This window comes from Sinohyriopsis cumingii, chromosome 2 (genome assembly GCF_028554795.1).
Source record: "Sinohyriopsis cumingii isolate HCF-2022 chromosome 2, ASM2855479v2, whole genome shotgun sequence".
NCBI classification, from domain to species: Eukaryota; Metazoa; Mollusca; class Bivalvia; order Unionida; family Unionidae; genus Sinohyriopsis; species Sinohyriopsis cumingii.
Window position 1 is genome coordinate 67170563 of NC_142962.1, and position 16811 is coordinate 67187373.

General features: G+C 35.2%; 1 protein-coding gene across 2 annotated transcripts in view; it reads right to left on the reverse strand.

Annotated features, from left to right (window-relative positions):
- The window catches only part of LOC149805082 (zinc finger CCCH domain-containing protein 14-like), a 107581-nt gene that overhangs the window by 68362 nt on the left and 22408 nt on the right, over positions 1 to 16811 (reverse strand). For both annotated transcript variants that reach the window (XM_089947176.1, XM_089947175.1), the window contains exons 7-9: positions 10631 to 10782; positions 6684 to 6823; positions 3799 to 3990 (exon numbers count right to left, since the gene is read on the reverse strand). In XM_089947176.1, the coding sequence (XP_089803302.1) occupies positions 3799 to 3990; positions 6684 to 6823; positions 10631 to 10782 (484 nt within the window). The remainder of the gene's footprint in view (positions 1 to 3798; positions 3991 to 6683; positions 6824 to 10630; positions 10783 to 16811) is intronic.

The window sequence follows — 16811 nt, forward strand, 5'->3', positions numbered from 1 at the left end:
GTTGGACTGTTGTACCCTGTCAACATTATTTTCCTCCATTGCCGCTGATGTTACTGTGGCTGACGGTTGCAAACGACGAACTTTAGGTGGAAGGGGGAACCCAACATCCCCCACAAGGCTCGCAATGGAGGCTGTCTTCGGATGTATACTGAGGACATCAATGCTATCTTTCTTCAACTTATTCCGTCTATCCCTCCCTTTTGCTGCCTTCTGGACTACATCAGCCCACGTTTGCTCTGTCCAAGTATTACACACGCTGCATGGTATAGATGATGTACACTTGGTACATACAATACAAGAGTCATGGTTGTCTTCTTTTGCTTTGAACATTTTGCATTTCATGCATTTGGTTGACACTTCTACTGAAACGACACAAGAAAAGAAAACAAAGCACAAATTAGCAATTCAGCATGTTATTAATTCGCTAATACCACAACCGTTACTAACGGAGTAAACGAAATTAGTCAGTGTCGCATTAACTCTTAATTGACAACACGAGTTCTGCGATAGCGTAACATGGTCTTCAGTAAACAAAATCCGTAAGGGTGACGAAGTCACTCAATTTTGAGAAAAATTGTTAAAATAACGTATACAACCTGTAGAAGAATGATTGTCCAACGCAATAAATCCAAATTTAACTTCGGATGGTCCAATTTAATGCTAAGATGGCTTGGATTGTTTGGAGGTATAATGTACATGTTATCCGTACAAGCAAAGCTTAAAAACTAGTGACACCTGGCGGTGGCAAGGGGAGGTAAGGGGCAAGAGTTATTGCCCTTTGGTCTATATGAGATTGACCGAAAAGACGAATTTTCGTCTTTTAGTAGGGCTAGAGGTAGCAGGCTTATATCCCTAACGTTAATGTGATCGGGGAACGTATTTGAAGGAGAAATTCTCACCACTTGGAAGTTTCTTGTATACCTCAGGCAGTTCAATGGTTGCTCAATCAGTTTGAAGAGGCTGTGGAGCATGAATAACTTGTCGCTTTCGTCAGACCTGACGACGAAGATGTTGTATAGGAACCATTTGTACTGATGCTCCTTCACTTAGATTCTGCATTTCCCGGCCAAGAATCTGTTGAGGTGTTTCTTCTGTTTCCACTGCTCTTTTTATAATGTTTTGTCTAACTTGCAGAACTTCACATCATGCTGAATCTGGTGCATGTGTATGTTCATGCAGAGATCCTACTACATCATTATTTATAACTTTGATCTTTGCTTTACATTCAGATACTCCTAATAAATTTCCTCGTCGCTTTTCACATTCAAAACTGATTACACCTGCCGCTAAATCTTTCTGCTTTACATAGACATATCCATTGTGCATAATTTTTTGCTTTCCACGTATACTCTGAACTTTATCCATGGTAAAAATATTTCTGGTGATATATATTTTTAAGAACGTATATATATATATATATATATAGTTTTTCTGGAGCATGCGCATAGAAATAATTTTTGCTTGAAGTATATTCAATGAGGTGAAGCCAATACCCTTATCTGATTGTATTTGTGTACACTTAATTAGAAACCATTTCTGCTCGAAGTATATTCAGTGAGGTGAAGCCAACACAATTGTATAGATGGACCACAGATTAAACTGCTAAAATCGTTTTTAGTGTTGTGAAGCCAATACTCTAATCAGATTGTATTTGTGTACACTTAATTAGAAACCATTTCTGCTCGAATTTTATTCAGTGAGCTGAAGACAAAACAATAGTATAGACTGAGCAGGGATTATCAGATTGTGTTTGTGTACACTTTAATTAAATTGGTCATATTTGCTTTAGTTCGATTTTGTATCTGTATGTCTAAATGATGCTAATGGCAGGGGGTAATATGCGGGGGGGTAATTGATAGGGGGGTTATGGCAGGGGGGTAATATACCCGAGGGGTAATTGATTGGGGGGTAATGGCAGGGGGGTAGTTGCAGTGGGGTAATTGACAGGGGTGTAATGTCCTATATTACTTCACCGTCTCCAGCATGTATTTGGTATTCATGATACAGCCTTACTGTGGTTTAAATCCTACTTGGTCAACAGGACACAAATTGTATCTGCAAATGGAATACACTCCAGCCCAGTTGATCTATGTTGTGATGTTCCACAGGGGTCTGTTCTTGGACCTGTTCTCTTCATTCTGTACACTCAGTTGCTCTCAAGTTTCATAGATCATCATCCAGTGTCTCACCAATTGTACGCTGATGACACCCAAATATACAAATCTAGCCACCCAAATGAAGTTGATGCTACCATCCAAAGTGTAGAGAGGTGTATTTCTGATGTGAAATCATGCATGACATGTAACAAGCTGCAGATGAATGATGATAAAATTGAGGCCATTCTGATCACAACACAAAGACTTTCTCATTCACATCCTTTACCTCAAACAATAAATATCAACAATGCCAACATTAAATTCACACAATCATTACGAAACCTAGGTGTTATTCTGGACAGTACTCTCACATTGCACCAACATGTCATGAACATATGCAAGGCTGCATATCTTGAGCTGAGACACATCAGCTCAATTCGCAAATATCTTTCAGTTGATGCCACTAAAACACTTGTGTGTTCATTTGTACTTTCAAGACTGGACTATTGTAACTCAATTCTGTCTGGTTCATCTCAATATCTACTTCAGAAACTTCAGAATGTTCAAACACAGCTGCTCAGATCATACTTCAAGTACTATGATCAGAGCACACCTCCCTGCTGCTCTGTACCCTACACTAGCTATCCATTTGATCCAGAATCAAACACAACATTTATTCTCTGTGCTAAGTTTCAATGTCGGACTCTAGTCCAACATACCTATCCGACCTCACCCATGTGTACACACCAGCAAGATACTTATGCTCCTCTTCTGACAATCGTATACTCATTATTCCCACTATGAAAACAAAGTCATATGGACAGCGTTCTTTTGCAAACCAGGGCCCAGCAACGTGGAATGAATTGCTCACTGAACTTAGACACAAAGACACAGTAATCACATTCAAGAGGGCTCTCAAAACTCACTTATTTCGACTGCAAGAACAAACTTGAAGACCTAATAATGTTTCCTACCTGAAATATTCTCAGCATGTTTTTTATTTTTTAATGTTTTTCTAATTTCATGGTGTTTGTTTTTGTAATATTATTATGTTTTTTATCTTATAGGTGTTGTCTAATGTTGTAAAGCGCTTTGAGCTTCTAAAGATTAGGCACTATACAAAGTCCTCATTATTATAATTATTATTATTATTATTATTATTATGTGCAAGCCAGCCACAAAGATTGTAAACTGCAGTTATGGCATGGTAACAGATGGACAGAAAAACATATGGACATACTGACATCACATCATACTATGATCCACACTAATGGCAGGCATATAAAAAATACTGCCAGTAAGTGACATGCCTTCAATTCCCCAATATGCCTTGATTTCACTGGTGACATTCTTTATGACCCTACCTTCAGGGCATTTTATGTGTCTTTGCATTTACATTATTTATGAAATTACTCCTTTAAAAATAGAGTGCATGAATACAGTAGTGCAACAAGGTGATAATAAATCTGATCAAACAATTATATAATAACTGATTATTTGGCTGAAAGCACATCCACTTAAAAATGCACATTTTAAATGATAGTGATAATCCACCATGAGATCTGAGCTGACAAACCCCAACCTGGCTTAAAATACATGGAGAGAATCATGCTTGTTATATACGTTTTAAAATATCTGAATGCACAAAATAATTAGTCCTATGCATGTATTAGGAAAGGATGATGTATACAAAAAGCTTTACCTGGATTAACAAAAGGTTTCTTCACAGTGACAACAGGTTTATTATTTTGAACTGTGTACTGCATTTTCTGAAGTATTTCTTGTCTACGAGATTTAGAGATCAGCTCTAAACCCCTGGAGCCCCGAATTTTACTACTTAGGCTAGGGGGCATCTTAGGGGGGATATGTTGCATTGGTCTTACAACCATTTTCTCTGAAAGAAAGAAAAGGAAAATTTTACATTTTATCTTTAAGAAATTGAGCAAAAATAAACAACATTATAAATGTGAAATTAAGCAAACTTAAAAAAATATGCCACCCTTAAATATAATCCATTCAATTCCTGCAATTTTCTGCTCTCAAATGCCAGCCAGCCTCAAATATATGTCACCTAATATATTTTATGCATATTTTATATACATATATATGTTAACATGTAGAGAGAGAAAACTTGTATCTTTATACAATAATCACAAAATCCTAAATTTAGTGAGACATCCTAACAGTAAAATTATGGAAGAATTGAGATCAAACTTATATATTCCATCAAATACTGAAACTAAAAGTATGAATGTTTATACAATTTCTATACATTTTTGTCATATAATAGAGTAAAATTAAATGAACTATTTTCACATCTTGTACTTAAATTTTACCTCAAAAATATGCCTACCCTGAAAATAAGCCATGCTCAAAAATAAGTCATTGATTAATATAAGTTAATGTATATTGTCAGATTGTTAGAGTACACTACAAGATTTTTTCAGTATGCTATGAAATTCATTATGCATCTAAACAGACAGTATGAATCAAAATATGAATCCTTATCTTCTCAAAATGATAGAACATACACCAATACATGTACATACATCAAACTGCATACATCTAACTCACTACCAAAAAACTTTATACTGATCTGATTTATGTCCAAGGTCACCTTTAAATCACCTTTGAATATTAAAAACATCAGTTCACAAGTCTAAATGCAACTTATACAAGAATATTTATATGACAAACCTTTAAATTAACAGTTAATGTACTGGTTTCAATTGTTTAAAAGCACTAACATAGAGCATAAAAGGTTATGATTATTTTAGAATATATGCCATAGGCAATCATTATTGATGTTACAGCATGTCACATGTTGTGGTAGTAAAACTGGACACACAGACATGCAATAAGTCACCTGTACACAAGTGTGGTAATGCAAACAAGATACTACTTAAATTTGCCTAATTTAAATTGGCAATCACTTCTGTAAATTTATGTATTGCTCACTTGCTAATATATATTCCAATTTACTTATTAACATATAATATATAACATAAGTGCGCATCTGTTACAATTACTGCCATGTCTGCCTATTCTGCGCGTCGGGTAATTCTGTGCAACAATACGTCATTTCTGTAAACATTTGATCACGTGCTATTTTGGGTCAAAAATCCATTTTGTGTCCAGAAAGAAGAATCGTACATTAATTAAGAAAAGTGATATTCATAAAGTGTACAAAAATATCCCACATTTAGACTTGAAATGCACATAAAAATGTGATTTCTATATGGCAACGTGAAGACCCACTCCATGACCTTCTTGAACCTGTAACCCAGAAAATTTGATTTACTATACATCTTTTAGAATCATACAAATAAATACATTATATAAAAGATGGAAATGTGTACCTTAAAACAAAACTGTATTTTAATCCAAGTTTCCAATTTTGCAAGAAGTTGTCCCACACATATAAAATCGTATGCTACCCAACGTGTCTACTTGCCGCTAGAACATAAATTCTCAACAAATTACCCGGCATATAGTCTGTTTCTAAATTCTGAAGTAATTTTTCCCCATCAACAAAACGTTGTAAACACATTACATCCTATTCATTGTTGTTTCTCTTCCATGTAATAGATTATTTTTCATAAAAAGTTGAACTTTACTAACTTTTTTTACAAGATCGGTTTAGTTTGCTTAATATCTCTTGCCATTGATTGCATTTTTATGTTGAATTTTGGAAAACTAGCTATAAACCTGACTTAATTACTTGACTGAACTGCTGACAGAAACAGTCCAAAGTAATATATTTCATTTCTATAGCAAGATGGATAAACATTACATCTTTTCAAAGCTATGCGCAGAATAGGCCGACATGTCGCGAGTCAGGAAAACATGGGGTGGTATCCCCTGTGTCCAAAATTAATATTATTTTGAACAGAATATTCTGGTGACAACTGCATTTTTTCAAATGGTAAGCATTGCTGTATTTTATTTTTGTCAATCGCTTGAATTCGGTATGCATTTTGCTTCAATATTGGAAACAAAAACCTTAGGTGCACAAAAATGCCCGATAGCAGTGTATGATTTATATATAATGTTGACATGCCTACAAACAGTTCAGTCTTGTTTCTCTAAATCGAATTCACCCAAATAATTTCCTTATTCAATACATGTGCTTGTCTCCAGTATATGTAGATATCATATACCGTGAATTTGTTTATTCTCATGAGCATCAGATTTTGTGTTTTTGCAGAAAATAACATTTTTGTTAGTACATATAAAGTTACGGATTGGAGCTCCAATGGGGGTCCTATTTTCTTCACTGATGTATCTTTCATGAGTCTTAAAATGTACAGTTTGCAGCAGTCAAGAAATTCAAAAGAAACTGATAGTTCAAAAATCACAAAACGTTTAAAGTAAATGAAAATCTATCACCTGAACTCCCTTATGTCCAAACCTTTTTTAATGCCCCACAAGTAGGCTGACTACACAGGATTCTAACAGGATTCTGTTCAAACAAAGCATGATTCAATAAGAGGTATAACGATGGATTTCTGTGTATAGTAAAATGGAGGCATATAAGAGGAGGATAAAAATGAAGGCAAAAACAAGATGGATATTAAATCAAATTACCTGCTGGCCTTTCTTTCTGCCTAGCAGCCAAGATTTTATCAGTCTCTACCTTTTTTTTATCAGAGATGGATTTCTCAGCTTCTGTCATGGCCTTTAGCAACAGAGATCTATTTGCTTGCAGAGACTTAGGCACACTGGACCTGAAAGCATTAGTAGATTCCTATTGGACTGTGTATTGTCACTGATGTTCTAATGTAATTACATCATAATATGGCATAAACATTTTCATTCTGTACGTCATTACTCTATGTATTTTTGAGACAACTAAGAAAACTGCAGTTGGGAGTGATCTTTTTCAAAGGAGACATCAATACAAGCAGAACTGATGAATGGAAGGAGAGGTACAAAATCTAATTAGAAATATGGACTCTACATTGATCTCAAGCTCTGCCAATCAATTACAAGGTCACCTTATTAATATGCAAGGATCATGAAGCTTATCAAGTGTTCACAAACGAGTGGCAATTCAAAATCATACAGAGGGCCATACCAAAAGCTCACTCTGCCTTTAAATTCTGGCCCAAGAAATTATTGTTACTTTTAGTGATCAAATATAGTATTGATGAGTATCACTAGGCTTTAAAAAATTTCCTAACTTCGGGCCAAAAGCCTCCAAATTTGTTCATGCTAACAAAGCACATGATACATGGTTATTCACAGCTTCTAAAAATAGCCAAGGGAATACCCAAGTTTATGAACATTTTTCTTGGGGTTACTTCCCAAGTTTCACAACACATATCAACTAAAAGTTTATTTTCAAGGAATCATTACACAGAATTTATAAAGTATCTGTAAACTTCCAAAATATTATTCTTGGTATATAATGGTAATAAATGAAATCCTTGATTGGGCATACTTTTCTATGTTTCTAAGACCTACATCTCAGCAATATTTTCAACCCTTATGGGATCAATGACAATCTCATTTAGCTACTTAAAATGCACATGTTTGAAAAATAGCATAATTTTCTTGCTGTCAGACCTTAGCATAAGTTTGTCGATTTCATTTTTTTTCAATCAAATAAGCTGTAAATATGTTTTACTATGGAGGCAGCCACTCAGAATTCCATTTGAATTGCAAATGTGATTAATGAGTTTCAATCAATAGTTGCAAGATTTTGTTTTAATTTTACTTATACTTTAAACTCCAAATTATATTAATGTGGTTCAAAAAATTATTCTAGATTTATATCTCAGAAAATCACACTGACAAAAGATGTGTTGCTGAAGAAATCAAGCATTGTCATCCGGATGTGTAGCTGAGGAAATCTGGCAGTGACACCATATGTGTATCTTAGGAAATATGTCAGTGACACAAGGTGTGCAGCTGAGGAAATATAGCAGCGACACCAGATGTGTAGCTGAGGAAATCACACCATAAACACAGATATGTAGCTGCAGAAATCTGGCAGTGATGCTAGATGTGAAGCTGAGGAAATCTGGCAGTGATGCCAGATGTGTAGCTGAGAAAATATAGCAGTGACACTAGATGTGTAGCTGAGGAAATAAGGCAGTAACACCATATGTGTATCTTAGGAAATATGTCAGTGACACAAGATGTGCAGCTGAGGAAATATAGCAGTGACACCAGATGTGTAGCTGAGGAAATCACACCATAAACACAGATATGTAGCTGCGGAAATCTGGCAGTGATGCTAGATGTGAAGCTGAGGAAATCTGGCAGTGATGCCAGATGTGTAGCTGAGGAAATATAGCAGTGACACTAGATGTGTAGCTGAGGAAATAAGGCAGTGACACCATATGTGTATCTTAGGAAATATGTCAGTGACACAAGATGTGCAGCTGAGGAAATATAGCAGTGACACCAGACGTGTAGCTGAGGAAATCACACCATAAACACAGATATGTAGCTGCGGAAATCTGGCAGTGATGCTAGATGTGAAGCTGCAGAAATCTGGCAGTGATGCCAGATGTGTAGCTGAGGAAATATAGCAGTGACACCTGATGTGTAGTTGAGGAAATAAGGCAGTGACACCAGATGTGTAGCTGAGGAAATAAGGCAGTGACACCTGATGTGTAGCTGAGGAAATAAGGCAGTGACACTAGATGTGTAGCTGAGGAAATATAGCAGCGACACCTGATGTGTAGCTGAGAAAATAAGGCAGTGACACCAGATGCATAGCTGAGGAAATACAGCAGTGACACCTGAGGTGGAGCTAAGGAAATAAAATAGTGACACCAGATGTGTTGCTAAGGAAATCTGGCAGTGATGCCAGATGTGTAGCTGAGGAAATATAGCAGTGACACCAGATGTGTAGCTGAGGAAATACAGCAGTGACACCAGATGTGTAGCTGAGGAAATAAGGCAGTGACACCAGATGCATAGCTGAGGAAATATAGCAGTGACACCTGAAGTGGAGCTAACGAAATAAAATAGTGACACCAGATGTGTTGCTAAGGAGATCTGGCAGTGATGCCAGATGTTTAGCTGAGGAAAAATATAGGAGTGACATCAGATGTGTAGCTAAGGAAATAACACCGTAAATACAGATATACAGCTGCAGAAATATGGCAGTGATGCCAGATGTGTAGCTCAGGAAATCTGGCAGTGATGCCAGATGTGTAGCTGAGGAAATATAGCAGTGACACCAGACATGTAGCTGACGAAATAAGGCAGTGACACCTGATGTGGAGCTGAGGAAATAAGATGTGTAGCTGAGAAAATCTGGCAGTGATACCAGACTTGAAGCTGAGGAAACAAGGAAGTGACACCAGATGTGCATTTCATACTTAAATAATAACATCAGAGTTCAGTTCACTACACAGAGGAGAAGTCACTAGTTTTGATTTGCCTTCTTTCATTCACCATTCAGATGATTGATTTCATCTGTGTATATATTTACAGTCTGTGCCACAACTAAGTACTGGTGGGAATCATGAAACAAAAACAGCCATACCTTAAAAACACAATTGTGTATTTTTAATTTAACAACCATGTTTGCAGTAACTTTTGAGAAATGGGTGCTTAACAGATTAATGCTGGGGTAGGGGTGGGGGTGCTAGACTGAGGTGATCAGGTGATCATAAGGAGAAGTCAGACAACATATTTATCCATTCTTTTAAAGGAAAAATGTTGTAATAAATTGATATTCATTACTTTAATTAAGTTCTAAATCTATTCCTAGTCAGCAAAACACTTATACAGTTTATGTTGCACATGTTGACAAGGAAGGCCTGGCTATAGGTTTCTCCAGTCCTAACAAAGTACGACTCTAAAGACATGTTCATAAGTTTGGAAGCAGTGTTCATCGTTTGCTGGTTTGCACATTTTCACTAAAAGTATTTATGGAAATCTTATTTTGTTTGCAACAAGATTGTAGCACTGAAATCCAAACTTAGATACTTCAACTACTAATTTAATACAGTAGTTATAGGGAAAACAAAGCATAGCAAAATAAACATTTATCCATTTTACCATTTAAAGTTCCAACTGGCTTTTAGGATAAATTTGTAAATACTTTATACTTAAAACAATCTTGAAAATCTGAGACTGGATTCATTTGGACTGCATAAAATTTACTGATTTTGTGCACAAAAAAACAACAGTTTACCCTATTATTAGTGAATTATGAAATAAGATTCACACTTCTTTTGAGGGGGGACCCCGAGTGGCTGTGTGGTCTAAAGTGATCTCCGTTACAGATCACTGCCATCTCACCTCTGTCTGTGTGGGTTCGAGTCTTGGATTTGGCCAATGTGGGTATGTGAGAGAGCTTGCCAGTAGCTTCTCGAGGGTTGATGGTTCTTTCTGGGGATTTCCCAGGTTCTTCCTCCTCCATTAATGCTGGCCGCCATGTATAGCAAATCATGTGGTGAAAAATGGCGCTGAACCCTACAAGAACAACAACAACAATTTTTTTTATGGAAAAGTTATGTCTTTCTTTTCATTTTGGTCAGAAGAAAATACATTTTAGACATTATGCTCACCTCCTGGCTGTGACTTTGATAATGCTGGCCACATTTCCTACAGCAGGGTTGTATGGGTCATACTCCTCTTCTGTCTCTTCTTCTGTGTATTTCCTTATTACAGATCCAACATAGGAGCTGGGCTTCCTCTTCACCTGTACACCATTCTCTTTCTGCAACATAAGATGGATTGTCTCTCTTTTGAAAACTCTGCACAAAAGATCTGCATACTAATTCATTTTCTGATGCAAATGTGGTGTAACTTTTGTATATTTTCTTCTTAACCATAATAAGGGCTATTCAATTCAAATTAAGTTTCATGTATAGGAGTCAGGCGGGGTGAGTGTTCTATCCCTTTGTGGTAAATTCAAATGAAATAGCCAGTTCCTCTTATGAAGTATACTGCATTATTCCCATGCTTATCAACAAGCACATTTCAACCCCTCCTACAGTTTTAGATGAAAGATCTTGATCCTGATTTATCAAGTTTAATATTTTTGGGCCACCATACAAATTTGAACACCCTAAATTATTTTTTACAATAATTTTAATGTCTTGTAAGTTTTAGGACATTGCAGTTCAGTAATTTTGTTGTTGAAAGTTTTAGGGCACTTGAACCTCTTTCGTTGTCTTGGTTCGCTTGTTCAACTTAATGACTCTCATGACTCCTAAACAGTAATCAGGTTGATTAAAAAAATTTCAGGAATTGGCTGGAAAGGACTATTTACCAGTTAAATACCAGCTGGGTTTCCAATTCAGCTATGTACACATTTGGTATATTGACACTTACCATTATTAATGTCAGTGGACCATCCAATTGTCTGTTTATAAACATATTCAATGGGCACATGCGCAGAAATCAGAATATCATTTTTACAGAAAAACAAAAACTATGACTATATATCTACATGACCAAAATGAAAAACAAATACCTAACTGCAACAAGTACTCTTCATTTGTAAAAGAAAACATTATCATGCTAAATTTTCTTCATTTGCAAGCAGTGATATAATGCAAACAAGTTTACCTAGCCCACTGCTGACCAGCATTGAATATGCCTGGCCCATCAGAACATGACCAGCACTGAATGTGCCAGGCCCATCAGGATATCACATGCATTGGATGTGCCAGGCATATCAGGACATAACAAGCATTAAATGTGCCTGGTCCATCAGGACATAACCAGCATTGGATGTGCCTGGTCCATCAGGACATGACCAGCACTGAATGTGCCTGGCCCAACAGGACATCACCAGCATTGAATGTGCCAGGCCCATTAGGATATCACAAGCATTGAATATACTTGACCCATCAAGGTATGACCAGCACTGAATGTGCCATACCCATCAGGTCATTACCACTACTGAATGTGACAGACCTATCAGGACATGACCAGCATGGAATGTGCCAGGCCCATCAGGACATAACAAGTACTGAATGTACCAGGCCCATCAGGACACAATTGATATATACATTTTCTGGACAAGATGTTCTGACAAATTATCCAGATGGAGAGAAAGTAATTCTTAATATCATCAAAACTGAATTTATGGTAGAAGTATATTACATGATAAACAGTTGTAACCCTTACCAGGAGAAGCACTGCTCAACAGTTTTAGTCCAAATGTGATTGTAATAGATTATTTTTGGAAAGGAAAAAAGCCACAAAAATGATCATTGCATTTCTTGTCAACTGTATAAGGTAAGGCCATTTAGACCAATGAAACTTGCTATTCAAGAATTACAAAAACACTAATTTCATAAATTCAATATTGTCAACTTTATTGATATTAACTACACAAAGTGACCAATAAATCTGACACTAACATTGTCAACTAGATTGACATTTACACAAAGTGACCAATAGCTATAAATAGCTACTTTTAAGTGCCATCATTAATGTGTATATCCAGACCCCAACATTTTTCCGATACCCTATTTTCAAAAGTTTTCAATAGTACATAAGATTTCCAGATATGTTTTTTTTCGTGCCAATAAAAATTAAATAATTCAGGTTTGGATGTACACTAAGGAATGTTTTAAACTTACTCAAAAGCAGGTGGCTTAATACCTGGAAAGAAGACCACAAGACTGGAATCATAATGATTACTTATCACATTGATTAACTTGTAGGTGTTGTAAATGGGCTGCAATAAAAACAACTAAGACGCCACACAACTTTTGTTCATGCAGTTCCCTAAAGAAATTTGTTAATATTTCTCTGATATGTGATTTTCACAAGTTCTATTCATTTCAGTTTTAATCAACAGCAGATTTCTCTTAGCAATCTCAATTTAGACATGGGTGATTTGGTCTTCAGGCCAATAGTTTCATTAAAAATACTAATTTCCTGAACCAGTCTAAGTGTTTTAGCTCATCTGCATATTTATGGAATCCTTGCCACATTTGGATTTGTTTTCAAGATTGTTTCCAGCAGTTCTGAAAGAAAATATGGCCTATCTTTCAAATTTTCAGAAGTAAGTTAATTTGAAAAGATGTATAACATTCTGGTGACACATTTGTTGCTACTGAAAATCTTTATGCCTTCAAACAATCTTGATATATGAATTCCCTCCAATTAACAGCTGCATAATTGATTATAATCTGGATCACAGTCATGGTTGGAGAAAAATTTCCAGCTATGATGGAAACTTGATGTGCTTTGACCAATTTATTTTTCTTCATTTAAACAGATTAAGTGATATGATATCTGCCCCGTATTTAAAGCAAGTATACCATGTAGGTCCAGTCACTGGAAATATTTGGGTAGTCGACTGTGCACATTACCACCAGTGGCAGAAGATATATACATAAACATAGTTTTCCAAACAAAAAAACAAACAAAAAATCATAAAACTGCAGCAGAATTCTTTATCTGGAAATGACAACACTGAAACATTATCATGTAACTGTTCTATATTGGCAAGCAAGATCATAAATCAACCTATAGTATTTCCCTACCCCATCCTATACCATGGGGCAGTTTGAACCATCATATTAACTATAAAAACAAAAGTCACAAAAAATAAAAAAATGCACAAAACTTATTCATTTCATTCATAAATTTTTAATTTCTAACCTGATTTTTGCTAGGGGGTCCCTCAACTTGTTTACCTTTCACTCCAAGCAGGAATATCTTGAATAAAATGGCTGCCATATTGCAGTCTATGTTTTCAGGAAAAAGAAATGATGCCATTCATCATCTTCAACAAACTTCAAATATTCTGTAAATCTCCATGACTTTGAGAGTTACATACTTTAAAACCACTGACATAAGAGTTACACCAATTGCCTCTTTAATTTTGTTCAGTTTTTTTTGTGAGAAATATTTAAAACTAGACCTGATAAAATTTGGATGCAGTTGACAGTCTGTACCTTCTGTTTATGGGTTGTGCTATATAACTTCCAGGAACTAGAAAAGAACAATGAACAGGACCATTGTTTACAATAAAAATTCAGTCTGGTTTCAAATGCAAATAAGACAGTGCTAAGGACTCAATGATGATGATTAGATTAGAAATTATACATTAATGAATGAAATGACCAAGTTTTGTACACTTTTTATATTGTTGATACTTTTATCTTTTAATATCACAAGAAGGGTACAAACTGCAGGAGAGGAGTGGGGTTGAATACTAGTATACTAATGCCACTTCTGGCTAGCACTGAACTTGCTGGATGCATTCACACATAATCCTGACAACAGAGATTTCAATGCAATACATATATTTGCACAGATTTCATAAGGTTAAAATCGTCATATTAAGCCCACAGGAAAACACAAAGCAAGAAATCATTTTTCTAGCAGTATCAGTCATTTCAGTATGCACAATGATGGCCCCAGGGAAAAGCAGATAAATCCTACAAGATCTGCCCACTGACTGATGTATTAAATAAACAAAAGCACATATGTTAAAATGTTCACAAAGGAAAACTTAGGAATTAATGTGCTAAGAATCATAGCTTGTCTTGTTATATGTTGGCTATCTATAAAACATCCTATTTACAATACGCTTTCATCTTGTTTGTGACTGGATGTACCTCATATATGGAAAGTAAGCAACTATGCCCAAACTAATGTTACTATGCACTTTTATAAACCTATGACATAAAAAAAACAAATTAAGAAAAAGAAAGAAATAAAAAACTTGGCTCCACGTTTCAAATTTATTTTCATTCATTTGTCTTCAACTTGCAATATGATAAATTTCAGTTTAGAGTCAATATATTTATACTGATACTAATGGTACTTATGATACTTAGTGCATATGTAAGATTACTACCCAAGGATAGTCACTCAGTCCTCAATGACCGATATTTATTATGTGTTGTATAATCAATAGTAATCAATATGCCAGGGAATACTCATGACTAACTAACAAAGAAAGGGGAAGGAAAAAGGATTAAGCAACTAAAGTGTTAGTCAAAACCAAAAAATTCATTTCACTACATAAAGTGGCTCACACACTTATGACCTTTGCATAATTTAACATGATCATTTTGAAAGATGTACTAAGGCCAACCCTTTAATACTTGGACAATATTACCATAATCATATATGTGCAAATGCTGACCCTTGCATTCAGAAAGTGTTAATAACCATATCTACATTTATTTTGAAAAGGATTACAGCTTGATGTTGATGAAATGGTATGTGAAAAATCTATGGGTATAAGACTTTTTCACAGAATTTAGGGGGAAAAAGTGGGGTGTACACACACATTACACAAGTGAATATGGTGTGTGTGTGTGCAAGTTTGCATGCATGTGCATCTGTGTGTGTACATTACATTTTAATTCAAATAATCACTCTTTATGTGATTCTTCTTTCACACCAATCAATACTGTGAATGGAGAGATGAACAGGCATATTAAAGAAAGTTACTGGATTTATTGGAGGTGAGGGTAACACTCATAATGACCTGGACAAGCTAGTAAATTATGAGAAACTTCATAAATTACTTTTCTGGAGCGTCAGTTTAATTAGGTATTGAGTTGAATGCTCACAATGACTGTGACATTCTAGGTTCTTACCAAAGTTCTGGAATTATATTTACGAAGTGTTAAAATTAAGCAATTATTGAGCTGAATTGAATTAAACACATCAAGACTGTAAGGACTCGAAATGACTTGGACATTCCAGCCTCTTATGAAAATTCTAGAATTGTTTAAGATGTGCTGAATAAAGCAATTATCAAATTGAATTAAGAATGTCAAATCAGTCAGGATAACTCTCATAATGACTTGGACATTCTGGTTTCTTATGAAACTTCTTAATTATGTATATGGAATACTTAATTAAACTGGAGTAAAATTTACAAGGTCAATCACAGAAAACACAACCTATAATTTAAAAAAAATAATGATCTACTTGCAGTATAATAAAAGATATCAGAGATGGAATTAAAACAAAAAACCTAATTCAGCATAGAAGATTAGCAGAAAGATGCATGTAGTTCAGTGCTGTACAACTTTTTTGACACCATGGGCCATGAAAAATATTTTTCTTCAAGCCGAGGGCTGCAGCAGAAAAGCTCTTGTGGGCCATTTAAAATCAGCCTGCAGGCCGTGAGTTGGACAGCACTGATGTAGCTTATAAAGATAATTAAAGACAGAAATTAATAATATAAATTAAATAATTGATCAGTGAGGACAACACTGACCATATAACACAGGTATTATAACAAATGATGTAATGTTCTATATTTTGCTTAAAAAATAAGTTAAAAATGAATAGAATTCATACAATTTGAAAAGAACAAAGCATAGAAAATTCCTTAAATAAACATTACTCTGTTCTTAAACTTCAAAGAAACATTTCCTGTTCACTATACTGCCTTAAATTTCAAAAAAAAGTTTTTTAAAAAAATCCTTCAACTCACAATCTAATTGTGATGTGAATCACTTGCTAAGCCAAATCATCATAAGCAGACCATAATGCCTAATACACTTCCAACAAAACCCCACAACTGGACTATACCTACAATCGACTGCCCTCTTAAGACGTGAACAGAAACAGCTACAGTTAATTGAACAGCTGATTTTTCTGTTGTTTTTTTTTAATATAAATATACCAATAAAAGAGTTTAACTGAAACTTCAGAGAAAACTGATTACCTTTGAAGTACCGATTGCTGTGTATAAATACAAAGCAAATGGACAAAATCTCAATCACAATTATATACTGTTGACAGTGCAACATT